The sequence below is a fragment of the Alligator mississippiensis genome, chromosome 3 (genome assembly GCF_030867095.1).
Source record: "Alligator mississippiensis isolate rAllMis1 chromosome 3, rAllMis1, whole genome shotgun sequence".
Taxonomy (NCBI): Eukaryota; Metazoa; Chordata; order Crocodylia; family Alligatoridae; genus Alligator; species Alligator mississippiensis.
Window position 1 is genome coordinate 43,609,836 of NC_081826.1, and position 20,639 is coordinate 43,630,474.

Here is a 20,639-nt window from a genome sequence, read left to right on the forward strand (position 1 = left end):
AAAGCAAACATACAAAAACTTAGAAGCATTCTGTATATACATGTTAGCTGTGAAAGACCTGAATATTTTTTTTTTTAACTTTAATACCACCTGACCAAAGGCAAAGTGCACTATTTCTTGGTACTTCAGAAATTTACAGCGAGGAATAAGCATAGCTTTATATATCATCTGCTGAAAAATTACTATTTTTGTTTTCTACTTTTTTATCTCATCCTTTTTTTATTAAAGCTTCGTAAGGTATGTGTTAATGTAAACTAAAATAAATGTTTTGAAAGTTTGATATGCAAGTTTAGTAATGAACATGAGTTTTATGTAAGCAAAGAGAATCTTTTTGGTTTAACTCAATGAAAAAGTACAACTGATTGTAGTAAAAATAAATGTTTGTATATACCTAAAAACAGATTCCCAAAACCAGATTACAGATAATTATAGGATTTCTTTTAAAGTCTTACTACAGTGTGATTATTTCTTACAGAGTTAGTGACAGGTTTGGAGCCATTCTTGCTGATGAAATGGGTTTAGGAAAAACATTGCAGTGTATTTCGCTAGTCTGGACTCTCCTGCGTCAGGGACTTTATGGATGCAAACCTATAATAAAGCGTGTCTTAATTGTCACTCCTGGGAGTCTGGTAAAGAACTGGAAATATGAATTTCAAAAGTGGCTGGGAAGTGAAAGGATAAAAGTCTTTCCAGTTGATCAGGTGAGATTTATATTGAAAACGGAATCGGGTGAAATTCAATTCAGCATTTAGGATTCATGAAAATAAAGTTTTTATTTAAACAGAAGATTTAATGTTAATATTTTCTAATGAAATAAAATATTCCGATTAAACTTCCTTTTTCAAATGCTTGTTTATAAGTACATTTCCTTTATACATTTGAGCTTAGAGGCTTTTAGTTAGTAGCTTCTATACTACATACTTGTACCCTGCCTCTCCTCTCTCTTTGCACTATGAGCATAAAGCATTGTGTGCACTCCATGCTTCACTCCACTTGGAAGGTAAGCCATACAAGGAGAGGTTGAAGGAAACAGGCATGTTCAGCTTGTGGGAAAGGTGCATTAAAAAGGGAGATGATAACAGTCTTCAAATACCTGAAGGGCTGACATAAAGAAGAGGGGAAAATGCCTTTTCTGTCTTGCTGCAGAGAGTAGAACATGGACCAATGGCTTGAAGTTGCAGCAAAGTTAGGTTTAAAAGATATATTAGGAAAAACTTTCTCATTGTTAGAGCTGTGAGGCATTGGAATAGATTGCCTGGGGAAGCTGTGAAATCTTCATCAGTGGAGGTGGTCAAAAAAAGGTTGGACAGACAGTGAGTGGTCAGGGATGATCTAGGTGTAGCTATGACTATGTTCTACTATGGGTATTTCCCATGCTTCTAGGCTTTGCTGGTTGCTGCATGGGGCCAGGAGGGATTTTTTTTTCCTCCTGCTGCTACATGTCAGGGGTTTTTATAAACCTTCCTCAGAAGCACATAGGGTGCTGGCTGCAGCGAAGGCTGGGGATTTTGATGGCGGTGTATCCATGCTTCTGCTGGGACTTAAATGCAGAGGTTCCTGGCTAGGGAGTGTTGTCCCTTTGCTCAGAGCCAGAATGATAACTATATTGGGCTCGGGAAGGGATTTTATCCTATGATGGACTTTGGCCGTTTTTATCTTCTGTAACAGGCCCTCTCCTGGGATCTCTAGAGCATATTTTAACAAACTTTGCAGCAGCAGGAAGTTGGCTGTTGTTGTCCCTTTGCTTTACCTGTGGAAGATCAGGGTGTTATGTCTTGGGTTTTGTGACAGGGTTGACTATAGTTTTGCTAGGAAGTTGCACGGTGGATTTACACAGGATAGTTTGAATAGGGATGATCCTACCTCAGTGCAGGAGATTTAACTATATGACCTCTAGAGTTCCTTTCTGGCCTACTTCTCTATGATTCTGTGAGTGTTTTATTGAACTGAAAACTACAAGGGGAGTCTTAGGTAGGTAAAATGTTTGTCACAAACACAAGCACAAAACTGTATCTACTGTACCTGGGGATCCCAGCATACACTTTAAGGGAGTTGGTAATCTGTTTTCATTATAATTATCCAGTGGAAGCTTACCCAGAAGACCAGGGCTAAGAAACTGTTACAGAGAGTGTATGGTTTTTACCACCATGGTAATATACTTTGTCAGAAGATGTAAAGTACCAGAAAACTAATGAGCTGACCATTAGTTTGGCCATTAATATTATGTTTTGCCATGTCAAATTTCCATATATATTTTGCATATTAAGAGGGAATGTGGGTAGTCAATGCCTTTGGAGATGAGAAATGATTTGTTTCACACAGCAAAAATTTCTCCAGAGACTAGGTAATTAAGAAACAGGAGCTCCAAATAGAGTTGCTATGTGATTTTTTTTCCTTTTATTTATGCTTTACAGGATCACAAAGTAGAAGAGTTTATCAATTCCCCACTTTATTCTGTTTTGATAATCAGTTATGAGATGCTGCTGCGCTCTTTTGACCTAATTCAGACTATAGAATTTAACCTCTTAATCTGTGATGAGGGGCATCGTTTGAAAAATAGCTCCATTAAGACTACTACAGCTCTTGTCAATCTGTCCTGTGAGAAGAGAATTATTCTTACAGGTAAGTATATTACGAATAATACAATAATTTACAGTTAAACTAAAAGGGCCAACTTTGGTAAGTAAAAGAGAATGCCAGTTGTGCAGAAATGTAGCATGAAACTTCTGGCAACAGGTGCTAGGCATGTAATCTATCTCACAAAATGGGGGCCTTAATTTTAAATAGATTACTGTAAAACAAAAAACAAGATAGCAATAATTGTCCCGTTTTTCAGGCCAGTCCAGCAGTTTAGGATCTGTTATATGAAGAATCTGAGGCAGACAAATTATATCGTGTTGTATTAATTTAAACAAATTGGTTTGGAAATTGTTTTAGTTAAACAGATTGAAACAGCTACCTATTGTTTTGTGGTTACCCTGGGATTGCTGCAAAACAATCCACCCTGGATCCCAAAGTAATTTAATTCAGTACACAAAATGTGCAAGTTTGAACCAGTGTAAATGTGTCATGTCCAGGCCCTAAATTAAATTAAAGATCTTATAATTAATTAAAATCTTATACTAGTGAGAAAATGTCCATTAAAATGTTTAATGGTCCCTCATCTGTTAAACTAAATCGTAGTTGGAACCTATGTAATTAAATGAGTAGAAACAGATCTGGGTCCTTATCCCTGGATAGAAACACTAGGTAATTAACCATTAGAACAAGCAACTAAGAGAAATTGTAGATTCTCCATGTCTTGGAGTGTTCATTTTGAGACTCAGTGCCTTTTAGGGAGCTCTGGTTTAGTCATCCCTAGAGGTAATGTCTATGATACAGGGGCGAAGAGGTGAAAAGTAATGATCTATGGAAATCTGATCAGATGACTGAATGGTATCTTTTGACCCTGAAACCTTTGAAGCTATGAGTGTGTGAATGTTGCTTGCTTTTCACCTCTTTTGGATGTACATGGAACAACACTGATTACATAGTTGTACTATATAACTGTATTGAAAGACCTTTGTTGGAACAATGGTAAAAGTATATTAAGAAAAACCAACCCTCTTAATTTCTTGGCTCTTGTTTTATTTTGATTAAGGAAACTATCTGCATTGAGAGAAACCCTTGTTCTGTACTGAAAAAAGCCATAATCTGAATTGTTACAGGAGATGCTGTTGTTTGTTCAAAATAATAACCTTGGAAACAAAGCTACTTCATATGTTATTTTTTTTCAAGGAAATGCAAAACCTGAACTATAACAAATAGACCATTTTGAAATGGGAAAAATAAAAGAGAAAAATAAAAATGTAAGGTAAAACAAAACCACAAATGTATTGTTTGGTCACAATAACTAGAAACACAATCTAATTGGTTCAGTAACAAATTAAAAATTCTAAATTGTCTGAATCAATCTAGTGCTAAGAATAAGCTATACAGAAATGTAATGCCTATCTTTGAATACATGATTGAGAACTTTAAATCCTGTTTGACAATTGTACTTATTATAAATGTAAGGAAAGATTCATAAATGTACAGAAAACACACTGAATTATTTTTTCTCCATCTAGGTACTCCAATACAAAATGACCTGCAAGAATTTTATGCATTAATAGATTTTGTAAATCCTGGAATACTTGGTCCTTTGTCCACATTTAGAAAAATATATGAGGAACCCATTATCTGGTCCCGAGAGCCTTCAGCAATAAAGGTACAGTATTAAAAACAAGATTACAGGCATAGAATATAACTTTGGCACAGAATTAATCTGCTAGAAAATAAAATATAATACATGGTATGCTAATGCAGCCCAATCTTTTTCTTCTCTCTTATGGCTGATGCAGATATAGAACAGCAACTATAATTTTACATTTAGGTGGTTGAGCCAGACAATTGCATCAGGAGCAGCGGAGTGTATCACTGTGATATTTGTGGATTGGGCATTGAGTCGTTATATGTTCCATGGTCCGTTCTGGGTGACCACAGTTGCACACTGGAGAGATTTTAATTTTCTATTTGTGCATCAAGTATCCACATCTCTCATGGTTTGTGTGGATACGCTTCAGAGTTTCCTTTCAACATCACGGGAGTTCAAAGCCTGTCTTTGATTTCCAGCAGCGCAGTACAGTACCATGAGAGATACCCAAGCTAACTCAAATTCCTAAAGCTGTAGAACCATGTTTTTCTGATGCACTTCCCAAGCTAATATACCCTGCCAAAAAGAGTATCTCTGCACAATCCTGTGTTGTGCCATGTAGATATACTCTTAGACTGTTTTTCTTCACTAATGCGTAAAACGTGGCTGGGATTTTCAAAAGTACCTCATTTCCTGTGTCTCCTTCTAAAATCCCCATCCTAGACGCATCATATATGGGGGTCTCTGTTTTCACTGTGTATGCCTTTTTTGGCTGTACTGTCCAACTCCAATTCATTTTTTCCCATCTGGAATGTAGACAGGGGGCACCAAATTAACTGATAGAGGTTGATATTTTAATTTGGCTGAGGCCTGCAGCAGCAACAAAATTTTCAGCCTCTTTTTTGAAATTAAAGTAAAATATCATTATTTGACTTTATAAGGTTTATGTAAAGTGCAGAATGTTTTAACCACAGTGCATTTGTGTGACTCTGTAACAATCAACACTGTTTATTCAGTGACATACGATTAGTATATAGGAGCCATGACACTTTGAAACTTGAAGTTGGAGTCTGCTTACTTACTGGACCATTGATTTAATACAGCAGTGTTAGACTCACCCTGGGATGGATTTGGACCATAGGGGCTCTTCCAAGGCCAGATCCATGGGCTCAGTGGCGGAACGGGGTCTGGCAATGATGGACGCAAGCACCTTTTGGGCAAGTGGGCCTGTGTTAGCATGGCCTTTGCTCACACTTCTGCCACCAATGGCCATATCCAGCAACAATTCTGTGGCAGGCCCTTTCTCTGCCTGGTCATGCCCTCAACTTCTGTTAGCCTAGCAGGCCAGATGAAACAGTTCTGTGGCTGGATCCAGCCTATAGACCAAATATTTGACTCTCCTGATTTAATAGAATGCATTGACTCTAAAGAAATTGCATTTCTCTGCCATTTTCTTTGTTGATGATGTTGACCTGACTGATTGTTTCAGCCTGTCATGGTAACACCTGTTTTACTGAATAATTTTGTTTGTGGATTATCGAATGAATGATATCAGATGATATAAAAACCCAGTTTAAACTGTTATTTAAAATGTTGTTGCTTTAGTTCACTGAATGCTTAGTGGTTGGGCCTCATTTTTGTGTGTCCATATAATAAATGGATACATTGCAACAAGGGAAATTTAAGTTGGGTGTTAAGAAAAACTTTCCAACATTGAGAGTGGTTGAGCATTGGAACTTAGAGAGGTTGTAGAATGTCCAACTTTGAAAGTTTTTAAGAGCAAGTTAGGTGAACACTTGGACAAGAGGTAGAATGATTCTGCCTTGTACAAGGTTAGATTACATGATCTCCTGAGGTCCCTTCTACCCTATTTTTCTATATTTCTATAGGGCCACAATGACAGGTGCTGGATAAGTCTTGGTGCTTCAAAACCCCAGAAGAATGTCTACTTCCCTGCCATTTTAGATCTCCCCTCCTGTATCTTTATTTTAACAGTTTTATACATGTGCCTACTCTTTGTATGGTAATTGAGCTCCACTAGGGCAATGATTAAGAAAGACAAGTGGCAATCTACCTCGTCTCTTTTCATAAAATATGATTTTCTCCCTTTCTGCCACTGGTACCCATTCCACATTTTAGAAACCATAAGATTGCCACATGATGGTATCATTCCTTTATTGTTACTGCACAGTGCTACAGAGTTCAGCACAGCTTTGCTACATACATCAGGGAATCCTGGAGCATACTTTGAGTCTACCACAGTAGAAATGGCATTCTGCAAGTATATAATGGCAGTACTCCATCTGACACATCTCTTATTCTAATAACAATAATTAATGAAATCTCCTTGGCTCTAGAATGTATCTTTGAATAGAAAACCTTTATTTTTATAACAATGTTCTGTATGTGAGATTTGTGATTTAAGAGAACTAAACTAGGATCAAGTGTACGGGGGGCTTTGCTTAGTTTGATTTTAAAACTTGCCTTTTGACAAACTTAATGGCTAGGCACGGACATTACACATAAACCAGTTTAAGTGATCAGAAACTGGTTTAAACCTGTAACAGAACAGATGTTCAGTGCACATAAACCAGTTTGAAAATGGCTGAAACCAGTTTGAGATAAACCTGGTTGAATGTAGTATCAGACTTAACTGATTTGGGTCAAACTGGTTTATGCAATGTCTGGCCCAGATCCCTTGCTGGTTTAAGTTAAACCAGAGTCCCCCAACATCCCAACATGCTCTCTGGGGTGGGTGGGGCTCTCTGTTTTACAGCAGAGCTGGCCCCTCCCCTCTGCTCCCTGGCTGGAGCTCAGCAGAGACTACAGGCGTCTGCCTGGCTTCCCCCTACTCCCCCTCCCCCCCCCCACTCCCTGATAAGCAGGGATTGCCCCGTCCCCTCTGCCTTACACAGACACCTCTCAGCATTAGCTAGCAGACCACATGCTGGCTATGGTCCGTGCTGTGGCAGACGGGACAAAGGCAGAATCGACAGGTAGCTGGTAATGTTCCTCTGTTGTTTTCTTAATGGGGTGATAAACACTGAATATGGGGTAATAAACACTGTGTTATCAATTCCGTGCTGGGCTGGTCAGGGGTGGGGAGAGGGCTATCCTGCCAGGACCTGGCCACGCCCCACTCTGCTTAGCTCTGTGGAAGGAAAGGGAGGGTTGCTCTAGCACCCCCCATCTTCTAGCCTGAGCCACTGCAGGCATGTGCCTGCATTTCTAGGATGACTCTTCAGTTACAAACTAATTCAGCCTAGCCAAGTTAGATTAACTTGCAAAGATTGAATCAATTCAGCCCGAATGTCTGTCCCTAGCCAATATGGTTGAAAAGGAACTGATCACTAAAGAGGTACCACTAAACTGTTTCCAACCGCTTGATTAAAAATCATATAGAAAAGAATTGTGACGTAATGGAAGCTACTTTAGAATGTATAACTAATCTGGTCTGTTATATTAGGAAGAAAAGGAATTGGGAGAGAAAAGAGCAGCAGAGCTAACTCGTCTGACTGGACTTTTTATTCTAAGAAGAACGCAAGAGATCATAAACAAATTTCTCCCTCCAAAAAAGGAGACCATACTCTTCTGCCGACCAACAGCCTTGCAGCTTGAACTCTATCGAAAACTGCTTAGTTCTCGCATTGTTAAATCTTGCTTACAAGGGGTCTTAGAAAATAGTCCTCATTTGATATGCATCGGAGCTCTGAAAAAGCTCTGCAACCACCCTTGCCTTTTGTTTAAATCCATAAAGGTATCTGTCTTATTCTGCTTCAACACAGTCATTAGACATTTCTATACACAAGGGCGGGAGTACTTTTAAAGATCTTTGTGAGGGAGCTCATTTAATACTCTTCCCCTGCCTCAAATAAGATCTGCTTTAGAAAATTAGTATAGCTTTAAAAAAAAAATTAACCTTTAGAAATATTGGAAAATCTGGATATATACGAGTAAGACTCTGAGCCAGTTCCCCACTACTGTATATTATTTTCTTGATTCTAATGCTTCTGTTAACGCACCTGCCTACCCAGCCTTGATGTCATCCCCTGAAAATTTGTAAAAATATGTTACAATGAACAGACTGTAAATCCATTGTTTTCAAAGGAATACATTTTTAATGTATTAGAAAGCTAGTTTGTATTGCAGGCCTTGAAAATTAAGGCATTTTGTCAGATATACAGAGTCAACTATGGAACAAACGCTCCATAAACTCTATTCTGAGTGGCAGCCACTGAAGCCTCTATGACTACAAGTCCTGTATAGTACACATAAGCTGCCTGTTGCTAGCTCTTCACCCTTTCTTAGGACCTAGGCAGATGTTATGTTTATGGTGTGATTCTGGTGTGAACCAGCATTGTCCTTCACCTGAGCCTAGAAAGCAATGCTACCCCGTGCCTGAGCCCGGCAGCAATGCTGGGTCCCAGATCTGGGCCCCAATGCTATTCCTTGTGCAATCCCAGGAGGGAGCACCAGGACCTGATGCTATCCTCTGCCTGATTGCAGGAAGCATCAGGCCCTTGGGTCTAGCACCTAATATTGGTCCCTACCCCATCACCAGAGGCAGCTTTGGGTCCACTCAGCCCTTGTAAACCTGTGTATCGTACAGTCCATGCAGGGCTGTACCACAGTCAGGTTTATGTTTCCTGGGCAGAGGGAGCTCATCAACTCTTCCCCATCTGGCCCCTCTAAACCCACAGGCAACACTGCCTGGTATGGGGGTATAAACTTGCCATGCATGTGGAAACTAGGTTCCTGGGCTCCATGCAATGGCCTCTTGAAAGGGCACTTTGCATGCAATTGTGGATTGGTTCCTGATACCAGGTTCCCTGTGCTGGGGTTGCACAATTGGGATCTGTCCCTGATCCCCAGAATTGTGTCTTGCCATACACATGTGGCATGGCAGGATGTACAATTGTTTGAATCCAGAATAAGATCCCATCATGCCATTAAATTAACTTCTGCCAGAACACTTGCTGATTGAAGCTAGAAGGTTACAGGCTCTACACCACAGATTTAGCAGGTTTCTTCTTTCTCTAATCCTTGTGATATCCAGTCCCACTATACATTACTTCAGCATTTCTGGAATAACAGCAGCAAGGACATAGGTAACTAGATTGATATGTTAATTAATAACTACCATTAGAGTCAAATTCTTAAGTGCAGAAGTTACTTAAAGCTTTTGTCTCAGGCTGTGTCTGAATATGCCTATCAAGCAGACTGCAGTGTAGTGGGTACATACTCCAACCAATTTAAAATTATCTTGTGTATGTATCAGTAGCAATGTAGTTGCAGCAGCACAGACTTCAATACAGGCTCATTTACTGCATTTATCTAATTGGCCTGTTTTGATCTTGCACTGCTGCAGCTAAATTGCTATTGGTACATAAGCTAGCTAGTTTTAAAGCTAGCTAAAGTAGCTGGTACACTGCAGTTTTCTGTTTTTCAACTTTTCCATTAATTTCTAGTTAGGATGAGAATACCTTCCTTAAAAATAACTGCCTCTGATGCTCCATAATAGATTTCCATAGAATGAAGCGGGTGTAAACATAGTGTCAGCTTCTCTCGTGTTTAAAAAAAAAAGAGATGAACAAGCAGGCACAAACTGATAGTATTTCCTTCTCTGTACTTTATCCAGATGTAAATAAGACCCGAAGACAGAGGATACACATCATTTGACTTTATTATTCTTAAACTGTGTAAAACTGTGTATGAGAGTAAATGGTATGAAGTTATTAAATGAGGTTATCAGCATCAGTATCCGTATGAGTTATTGGTTGTTGTAATGAAACTATTTACAAAATAATGTTTAAATTTTCTTTAGAAAATATATACAATGTCAATCTTTTTTATAGGAAAAGGAATGCAGTGGAACTTTTGATGAACATGAGGAATCAAATCTTTATGAAGGCTTGGTAAATGTTTTCCCACAAGATTATACCTCTACCGCTTTTGCTGAGGCTGATTCAGGAAAACTGCAGGTGCTGGCAAAGTTGTTAACAGCAATCCGAGAACTCAGCCCTGCTGAAAGGTAAGAGCAAAGGAAAAGAAAAAAAAGTATCACTTACATCTTAACTAAGGTGATCCTTCTGATTGTTCCTCCTCAACACAGACAGCGACAGAGTGTTTCCTTTGCCAGTCTGGTGTAGCTGCCAAGCATACTTAATACACATACTATGCTAAGACCTACTTTTATTTTACAACTGGTAACTGAAGACTCGCAGGTGACACACTTGTTAGAGTACTTGTTCATATTTTTCCAGACAAAAAGTATTTTTGGCTTCTTTTCATACTGAACTGTATTAGCTAAGCAAATAACACACTGAAACTAACATGCTGCAACATGGTACCTCTTACTTGCAAACTGTTTATCTCCTTGGGGCAATTGTTTAGTGCACTAAGTATTTAAAATTGCCTAGCAAAGATATTTGTACTTGCTATATTATGTGCTGTTTCTAGCATTATGGTCAAGTTTATAACTATTGTTCAGTGTTTGCCTCTTACTCCATGTTAAAAGAGTCCATGACTTAGATCCTTAAAGGTATTTATTTATATTTAATTTCCACTGAAATCAGTAGGAATTAGTTGCCTTGATACCTTAATACCTTTGTGGATTTAGCTCTGTAACCATCTCTGTAAGCCTTTTCAAAAGTTATCAGGCAAAAGTACCACCCCATCGTTTTGGTTCTAAGGGAGATACTTGTCTCCTGTTGCTGAATGACAACTCAGAGTGAGCAACTTTAAATCTTCCTGTATACATTCAGGACTATTTTGTAATACTTTAAGAAAACAGTTGTCCCTTAGCTATGCTTTACTCTGCATTCACCAGCATTTAATTGTATTTTCTGTATGTTGCTCCAGATTCATATCTTTTACATTGTATTTATCCTACTTCAGAATATCTTTCCTATTGAAGAATAAAAACCTGGTGTGAATTTGAGTGGTTTTTCAAGCCCAGAGTCCAGTGTGGTTTCACTTAAGGCCATCCTGCCACAGCAGAATTCTTGAATGCATAATTTGTTACAGATACATTTCCACTAATTAAATATGGAGTCTTGGACCCCTTACTGGCTTTTTCCCTACAATACATCCCTTATATCTCATTGTTTTTAGATTTAATATTAAGCATTGTTTTGGTTTTTTTTATAATTTAAGTTCCATTCATTCTGTGCCCTTCAGGCAGAGCTGGCAATGAAATGCTCCATATGGTTAATATTTTTTGTGTCTGATGTTAGACTGGCTGTTTCCCTTACTCAGTACAGTCTTTCCCAGGAGTTAAAAGAGAAAGAAACATTCTGCATTTGCAGATTTCTGAGATGGAGGGTGTAGACATGCAGATAATTTATGGTAGAGTAAAAATGAGTGCAGCTTTACCATGTATCGTCTACTTCATAGTAACTGCCTCATGTGAAAGCCCTTACCTTGCAGCAGCTGAAAGCTTAAACAACAGCAGCTTTTCCCTTGATTGGCATGTTGACGTCTCTCACTGTACCATGTGGTGCCATGCTGAAGAACACCACATGATTTTCTGTGCTGCGTCCTGAATGCGGAGCAGGGTAGCCACATTTGCACGGCACTGTACCTGAGCTAAGTAGCTCTACTGAGAGGCACAGCCAATTAATCTAGCTGCAGTGGTGCAGTTAGCATTCATCTACTGCTGGCTAAGAGTATTCACATGGGTAGTCATCATGCCGCACCTAAAGTACAGTAAAGCTCTGTACCTTTTTATCTACCAAGGTATTAATGGAGTTGCAGTGCATAAAAAAAGATCAGTGATATAGTGCATGTAACTGCACAGTCAGTAGTTCAAAGGACCAAAAGACCAAATTTACCAAAAAATGTGATAATACCTGCAACTGTGAAATGTCTTTTGCCCTTCTCTTTCTCTTCTTTCATGTTATGCAAACCCCAAAGTTTGGGGAAGCAACATTGGCTTAAAATAGACCTCCATTTGGCCTATCAGTAGTTTATCTTGTTGGAATGCTCTCAGGTTCTGTGAAAATATTCATAGCAGCTTTTTGTTTAAGTGAAGCCAAAGTCATTATTTACTAGTTATGATAGCACCTTGTTTAGAAATATGTAGTTCCTTAGCAGACCTATTTTGTATAAATGGAAATCTAAATATAAATGGAATAAGTAAATCCCTTCAATTTGTACATTAAGCAGGGTCCTGCTGGAAAGACAGTGCTTTAAAATTTGAATGCTTAAAAGCAGGTATAATGAAGATTAATCAATTTTGTGCCTTTATTTGCAAAATGAAACATTCTATTTGTCAAGATATTTGAGTAAAATGAGGCTGATGAGCAATTGTGTGACTTGTGGTTTTATTTTTTTTAGTTGCCTGCAATAGATAAAAATATTATAATTTTATTACCTTCTACTGCTTGTGTTCAACTAACTTCTTTGTTTCTCTGTTTGACAGAGTTGTGCTGGTGTCTAATTACACCCAGACACTGAATATATTACAAGAGATGTGCAAACATTATGGATACTCTTATACCAGACTTGATGGACAAACGCCTGTCTCCCAGAGACAACAGATTGTTGATAGTTTTAATAATAAATTCTCTCCAGCGTTTATCTTTTTGCTAAGTTCAAAGGCTGGAGGTGTTGGTCTGAACCTTTTTGGTGCATCTCATTTAATTCTATATGATATTGACTGGAATCCAGCTACTGATATTCAGGTTTGATCCAATTGCTTATATCAGGGATGGGATGTAGACCAAATAGGGTTTTGATTAATGTGGAAGTGGCTTCTAAAATATCAGATCTTAAATCTCTTGCTGGTGTGTAATTGACTATCAGTCTACATGCATCTTCATAGTTTCATAGTTTGTAGGGTCGGAAGGGACCTGAGCAGATCATCAAGTCCGACCCCCTGCCATGGCAGGAAAAAGTACTGGGGTCAAACGACCCCAGCAAGGTGTTTGTCTAACCTCCTCTTAAAGACCCCCAGGGTAGGAGCCAGCACCACTTCTCTTGGAAGTTGGTTCCAGATCGTAGCTGCCCTGACAGTGAAGTAACGCTTCCTGATGTCTAGTCTGAATCTATCCTCTGCCAGCTTGTGACTGTTATTTCTTGTCACTCTTGGTAGTGCTCGGAGGAACAGGGACTCCCCCAATGCCTGCTGGTCCCCTCTGACTAGTTTGTAACAGGCCACTAGATCCCCACTAAGCCTTCTCTTGTGAATGCTGAACAGGTTCAGGTCCCTCAGGCTTTCCTCGCAGGGCCTGCCCTGCTGCCCCCTGATCATGCGGGTGGCCCTCCTCTGAACCCTCTCAATGCTGTCCACATCTCTCCTGAAGTGCAGCACCCAGAACTGGACACAGTACTCCAACTGCAGCCTGACTAGTGCCGGATAGAGGGGGAGGATCACCTCCTTGGACCTGCTCGAGATGCATTTGTAGATGCATGACAAGGTGTGGTTGGCCTTCCTGACCGCGTCCCCACACTGTCGGCCCATGTTCATTTTGGCATCAATAATGATTCCAAGATCCTTTTCTGCCTCTGCACTGACAAGAAGGGAGTTCCCCAGCCTGTAGGTATGCTGCTGGTTCTTCCTCCCCAGGTGCAGCACCTTGCAACTGTCAGTGTTGAAACCCATCCTGTTCTCATCTGCCCACCGTGTAACCCTGTCCAGGTCCAATTGCAGCCTATTCCTCCCTTCTAGCGTGCCCACTTCCCCCAACATCTTAGTGTCATCAGCAAATTTGAATAGGGTGCTTTTTACCCCCTCATTCAAGTCACTGATAAAGATGTTGAACAGTGCGGGTCCGAGGACCGAGCCCTGGGGGGCCCCACTGCCCACATCCCTCCAGGTCGAAAATGACCCATCCACCACCACTCTCTGGGTGCTGCCCTCCAGCCAGTTAGCGACCCATTTGACTGTGTAGATGTCGACACCACAGTCCCCTAGTTTTTTAATGAGAATGACGCGAGAGACAGTGTCGAAGGCCTTCCTGAAGTCCAGAAAGAGTACTTCTACTGCTACCCCTGCTTCTAAGGCTTTTGTGACCTGGTCATAGAAGGCCACCAGGTTGGTCTGACAGGACCTGCCTCTAATGAACCCGTGTTGGTTGCCCCTAAGCATAACCTCCCCTGCTGGCCCCTCGTGGACATGCGCCAGGATAATTCTCTCAAAAAGCTTACCCAGGACTGAGGTAAGACTAACTGGCCTATAGTTCCCTGGGTCCTCCTTCCTCCATTTTTTGAAAATGGGAACCACATTGGCCCTTTTCCAGTCCTCTGGCACCACACCAAAGCACCACGAGTGCTCATAAAGCTGTGCCAGCAGTACCGCAATGACCTCTAGACAAAGTTAATTTTGGAAGAAAGCCCATGTTTGTGGAGAAAGGCAGGGTGTTTAAGTTAGCGCTATTCCTTTATCAGAAGTATCCCTGCAGGTTTGAAGCCATGTTAATCGGCTATGGGTGTGGACATATATAACACCTAGGCTAGTTTTGGTGAATGGTTCAGAAGAGAACATGGAAAATCAGTTACTATTTTGAACTTGGTGCACTGTGCACCAGGTACATATTACATGTGGACATAAAGCATTCTGTGACATAGGTCTGGTTAGTCCTCCAGGCATCCCACACTGCATTGCTCTTTTCCTCCTCCCCCCCGCTCCCCCAGCCCACCTTGCAACCAGCCACTCCAGTATGCAGCCAGAACTCTACTGATGCTTTCCCCCCAACCCTTTTGTTAGTACTTTTTTCAGTGAGCTCCCTTGTACTGCTTGGTTATAAAAGTTATCTTTTAAACAATCAGCTGTGTCTTTCCTTCCTACTCTATCTCTACTCATGGCCCCTCATCATATTCCCCTTAATCCCTGGGAACCTGAAAACATGGGTCCAAGCACTCATTTCTCTTCCCCACTGCCTTCTTTTCCCCCCTACCCCAAGTCAGGTAAGCACACTACTTGTCAGCGCAGGCTACTGAATTTTACTGAACTCATGTTTGGGAGAGAAGGGAAACCAAAACATGGGACTATCCTGTGGGACTCTCAGAGCATGGGTTCAAACACTCCTTTTCTGTTCCCTCCCCATCCCCCCTTGCTCATTGCAAAGCATGCTGGTTTAGGTGCTCATTCCCACCCTTTGGTGTCTGAGCCACAGCACTTCAACCCCTGAAAGGTGACTATTCTGCCTGGAATGCTAGGGCACTATGCATGTGAACACCTCTGGCCTGTGAGAGTTGTGAACTAGTTTCTAGTCATAGAAATTTGGGAACAGTTCAGTTGTTGTGTGTGTTGTATGTGCCTTGTGTTGTAACATGTAGTCAGAGCTGCTGGTGCCTAATTTGACTAATTTGAAAATCAAGGTAACATAAATTTAGAGCACCTAACTGTGGCAAACAGGGAGCATATAGGACAGAAGAATCAATCTGTTTTCCCTCTGGAGAGATGTCTTGCATGGCCATGGCTTCCATCATCTCTATTTTCTTTTTTCCAAAAGTGAAATCAAATTACTGATCAGACTACATAGCAAGTACTGCTGAAGAGAGGTCCTGAGTATAGTGTGGAAAGAGGAAAGAAGTAAAGTGGTAACAGATGTTAAAAGAAAACTAGTGCTATTCTTGTAATTATTACAGAAGTGCTTTAGGGATTACTTTTGTTGGCATAAGAACATTTTAATAATTCTGCTTTTTTTAAAACACCCTTCTAAATCCTAGGCCTCCATTTGTACACGTGTTAATTGTTTAACCCCTGAAAGGAACTCTTAGGTATTTTGCCTTGTCCTTGTTCCAAATTCTGCTCACCACGGTCACTTGGGATGTGTTTCAAGAAACATGCCCTAGTAAAATAAACCCCAGATACTTCAGCTTGCAAAATACTGCATCTTGTGTTACATGGACATGTGTTGAATATGTATTTGTGATGCAATGAGTAAATGGCATAAGTGGTAAAAAGCAAATTAATTTTAAAAATATTTAAAATGCCTATACCTAAAATTATAATAGTAACACAGTCAAGGATAACTTCAGGGGAATGTATTATTTTGATATTGTTCCTTTTAATGAGCTAGCAGAGCCTGGCATTTGCTCAGAAGAACATGCATATTTTGGCTAAATCTCTTTTGTATAATGGTCTTTTAAGATCTTTTCTATTTTACTTTCTTCAGGCAATGGCCAGAGTGTGGAGAGATGGTCAGAAACATACTGTGCATATTTACAGACTGCTAACTACAGGTCAGAAATATTATAAATGTAAACAGTATTCTAGCATACCCTCGAGGGAGGAAATGTGAGCTATTAACTGTGTAAAAAAGTAGTGAATTTTGTAAAACATCTGTTATAAAGGACATGAAAACATTTACATAAGACTCAGTTACTGAAAATAGAGGGAGATCTTTCATAGATGCAAAGGGGTAACTAGTTGCCTTTACTTGCTCTAAATACTCTTTAATAACTGAAAATATTATGTTAACATTTCCAGGCTATCCCATTATCAGGGAATTTTCATCTTCTTTTACAAAACTAGTCTAAAATTAACCTTAATGTATTCGTTGTCTTTCAATGCAGGCTCAATAGAAGAGAAGATTTATCAAAGACAGATCAGCAAGCAAGACATTTCTGGGGCAGTTGTAGATCTTTCCAAGACATCTGAACATATTCATTTTTCCACTGAGGAGCTTAGAAACCTCTTTATACTACATGAAGATTCCAGCTGTGTTACCCACGACTTGCTTGAGTGCAACTGTATGGGGAAGAAAGACCATCAAAGTGAGTTTTTTCTTTATTTCTCTTATTTAGACTAGTGATGAATAAGTTAGTTTTGGGGTGCTGATCCATCCCTTGCTTGCTACCTGCTATAGACCCAGCACACAATACTCCCACCTCCACTGAATGTCCTTTATTTCACCCTGTCTGCTTGGAAACTATCCCTTTTTGTTTTCTTTCTGCATTCATGTTTTTTTAATACCTTATGTATAACAGATTCAAAATTAGGGATAAGATTTTTTATTTTTTTTAATGCTTTGATCTGAGTTTAGTAAAGGCACCTCTCCATCACTTCTTAAGCCCTGTGGCCATCCCAGTTTCTCAGAAGCAGTGGCATCTCTTACCCAATAACTTCCTGTCTGAAGTGGTGTGAATGTTTATTTCTTTTAAACAGACACTGTAATCCATAGTAATAAGAGCCACTACAATGCATGTAATTTTAAAAAATGTAACTTCATCAGCATTAAGTTAAAATGCAGCTGGTGACAATTATACCTGTCACATCCCTGTGAGCCTGCTGTGGAAACATATCTATCCACTTACCAATAAAACAGCAATAGAACAGGTTGACTGAAGTTGATTGAGCCTGGTGGAATACTCGTCTCCGGCTGATAGGTGAAAGTTTTGCTCATATTTTGGAGAATTCCCATCATGTCCCCACCCAAGTCAGGAAGTATTTGGTTAGTTCAGCTAGGATGCTTTTATAGTACAAGAAGGGTTTTTGGTTTTCCACTTATAATGAAAGCACCCTGAAGAGTAATCTGTTGATTTCAGTGCGTCTTATGGGTGTTTGGTTTTTGTTTCATTTTAATGGCTAAAAAGATTGAGCTTCTGTTCTGGAGTGGGGGAAATGAAACTCATATGATTTCAAAGCATACATGGCACTAGTGCAATGGCTGTTTTTTGCCTACCATCTTGATAGCAGTGTTGCTCAAGTAAAACAACTACTGGAGTATTGTTTTATGGCAACCATTGAGCCTTCTGAATCATGGTGTATGCGTGAAAGGTCACTCAGATCTTCAATGCATATGCCTAGGCAGGAGGGGTTTTTTTGAGGAGTGGAGGCTGCCCAGATCTTTCATCTCCCCTTTAGGCCACTCAGAGAGAATCCAAAGGCCAAAATGAGACATTTGGTGCTTCCATTGCTGTATTTGTATAAGCACATGGGAATTGAACCCAGGTCTCCTGTGTGGCAGATAAGCATTCTACCACTGAACTACAGGGGACTCCATGTAGTATTGTAGGCCTTCCTAAATAAGCATTTAGGGTGCACACTCATTTTTTTCAGTTATTTGTAGAAAGCCAGAAAATGCAGGTGCTTCTCATGTAGAGTTTTTTGCTAAATTTTCCCCCGTCATATGTGGAGAAAGTTACAATTCCCTTCTAGGATTATACTATTGACTTAGGATCTGATTCTACAGAGGCTTGTTCAGGTGCTTAATTTTAGTCCTAGGTTTGTGACTGAAAGCAGGAGAAGCTTTTACAAAGTTTCTAAACAGATTTTTACTGCATCACTTTTCAGATCTTTCTGCAGCAATGTTCTCTACGTTTAGAGGTTGCCAGCTTGGAAAAAATCATGAGAAGCCTACTTCAAAGAAACCTCTTTCCATGTCACAGCTGATGCAATGGAAACACTTCTCTGGGCAGCATCAAACTGTAGATGATCCCTTCCTTGAAAGGATAAAAGAGAACGTTACTTTTATTTTCCAGAATGTAACCAATCCAGTTACATCCTCCTAATACGATCAGCTATGTTTTGCCACATCCATGATGTATATACTCTTCACAGGTGTAGTATGTCTAAAAATAAAATTAAATAAAATACGTGGTTGCCATTTTTTTAAATCAAAATTTAGTTCAGGCTTTGTGGTTTTTGTGGTGAGGTTTTTGTGCAAGTTTATAGTTGTTAATGTTTTATGTAATGTTAAAGCCATACTATCAAGTTAATAAGCATATTTAAAACAATTAGAACAAGGAACTTTAGAAATCTAGGATTTTTTGAGGCTTTTGATTTAGGATAATCAGTAGCAGTAGCCTTTTACTCAGGCCTAAACTACCTGACAGTTTTCCTTTAATCATAATGATTTATTACTAATAGACAGTTGGCACAATTGCCTGAATGTTTTAAGATGCATTAGGCTGTATTTCATATGTGAGGTTTACAAGTGTCTGATTGGATTTGTGCCTGCTCTTCTAAAATGAATGGATCTCATTCATTAATGCACTACTCCAGCTTTACATCCGGATAACTCTTCGGGTTTCAGTGGATTTATGCCAGCTAGAATTTAGAGTAACACTGGGGTCAATGAAAATCCATGATTTGGAAACGACAGCTTTTGCAGTAGCATTTTTGCATTAGCATCTTTTATGATATAGCTCACATTGCATTTACCTGCAGACATTGAACCTGTATAAATATCTGTATTTCAGATATATTCAATACAGGTTCATATGATTTGCAGCTAAATACTGATAAAAAACATGTTTTGGTAAATATAAAAATATTGCATTCCATTTCATTGTGTATATTTTATTATGTAGACAATTTGTTTCCCTCTGTAAACAGATAAAAAGATCTGAAGTAGCCATTAGTCCCTCATCTGATATTCCAGCGGTGCAGTCTTTTGTTTAAGTTTAATATTTAATAAGTAAATGTGAAAATGAAATCACTGCGCAAAACTATAGCATCGCTTCCAGAAATATCAGGCCTTAGTAGACTTTGAAATGATTTTTAATAAAACAGCTTTTTCATTTGGGATTCATTGGTCTTTATTTATTCATTTGTGTCTTGGTATTGCTGAAGGACCCTGGATCAAGAAACTATCATACGATGTTACTTGCTATACAAGCAAAAAGTAGGCAGGAACTGCTCTTGTTACATCTATATATACAATACACATCTATATATATCTATATAAATATATAATATATCTATATAGATATCTATATATCTAGATCTATATATAGATATGTATGTGGATAGATAGATAGATAGATAGATAGATAGATATCTATCTATCTATCTATCTATCTATCTATCTATCTATCTATCTATAACTATCCACACACATACACACGGGGGGGAGCACACTTGGGAAGGAAAAGAGACTGAAGAGCACTATGCTTGGAAATACCTTTTTTAAAAGTCGAGCTGTGCTGGTATGTGAGTCTGTGTTTCAGCAAAAATCAAAATTAAAATAAGAATTAGATACAAATTCCTTTTGGTCTAAATCTGACATTCTTCTACATGATCAGCTTATTTTAGTCAGTACAGACCTAGACGCTCAGTTACAATTTTGGCTCTTTACATAACTCAACAGTGCCGAGGAGTTAAATTCTGAAAATTCCACCTCGGCTCTGTGCCAGCAGAAAGTTCCTTTAGTGGAAATCCTCTACTATGGTGCTGGAAGCATGTCGGGGAGCATTGTTCCACTATACTAATTCTCACTTGGCCTACACTCCTTTGTGGACTGTATTACTCTAACATAAGCTATAGCAGCCACTGTGCTGCTCTTAAGTTGCTCCAGGGCACCGAGTTGCACCAAGCAGTCCTTGAAATTGGCAAGCTGTAACAGGTTTGGATTGCTTGATTAAACAAATTGCTTCAGTCTCCATTAACTACAGCACTGGTTCCCTTGATTCCAGTTCTACGTATCCTGGCTTTCATCTTTTGTAATTTATCTGTTTCTTTCTCTCACACATGTACATCATTATTCATTCATAAGGTAAAAATCCAAATAAAACC

At 39.3% G+C, this 20,639-nt stretch overlaps 1 protein-coding gene across 5 annotated transcripts in view; it reads left to right on the top strand.

Annotated features, from left to right (window-relative positions):
* Positions 1-19,652, top strand: part of RAD54B (RAD54 homolog B) — a 114,880-nt gene extending 95,228 nt beyond the window's left edge. For all 5 annotated transcript variants that reach the window (XM_019495726.1, XM_014611665.3, XM_014611666.3 and 2 more), the window contains exons 7-15: positions 476-701; positions 2,415-2,622; positions 4,110-4,249; positions 7,641-7,931; positions 10,030-10,205; positions 12,597-12,858; positions 16,297-16,363; positions 16,697-16,897; positions 18,417-19,652. In XM_019495726.1, coding sequence (XP_019351271.1) covers positions 476-701; positions 2,415-2,622; positions 4,110-4,249; positions 7,641-7,931; positions 10,030-10,205; positions 12,597-12,858; positions 16,297-16,363; positions 16,697-16,897; positions 18,417-18,634 — 1,789 coding nt within the window. In that variant the 3' untranslated portion in view covers positions 18,635-19,652. The remainder of the gene's footprint in view (positions 1-475; positions 702-2,414; positions 2,623-4,109; positions 4,250-7,640; positions 7,932-10,029; positions 10,206-12,596; positions 12,859-16,296; positions 16,364-16,696; positions 16,898-18,416) is intronic.
* Positions 19,653-20,639: the final 987 nt, after the last annotated feature.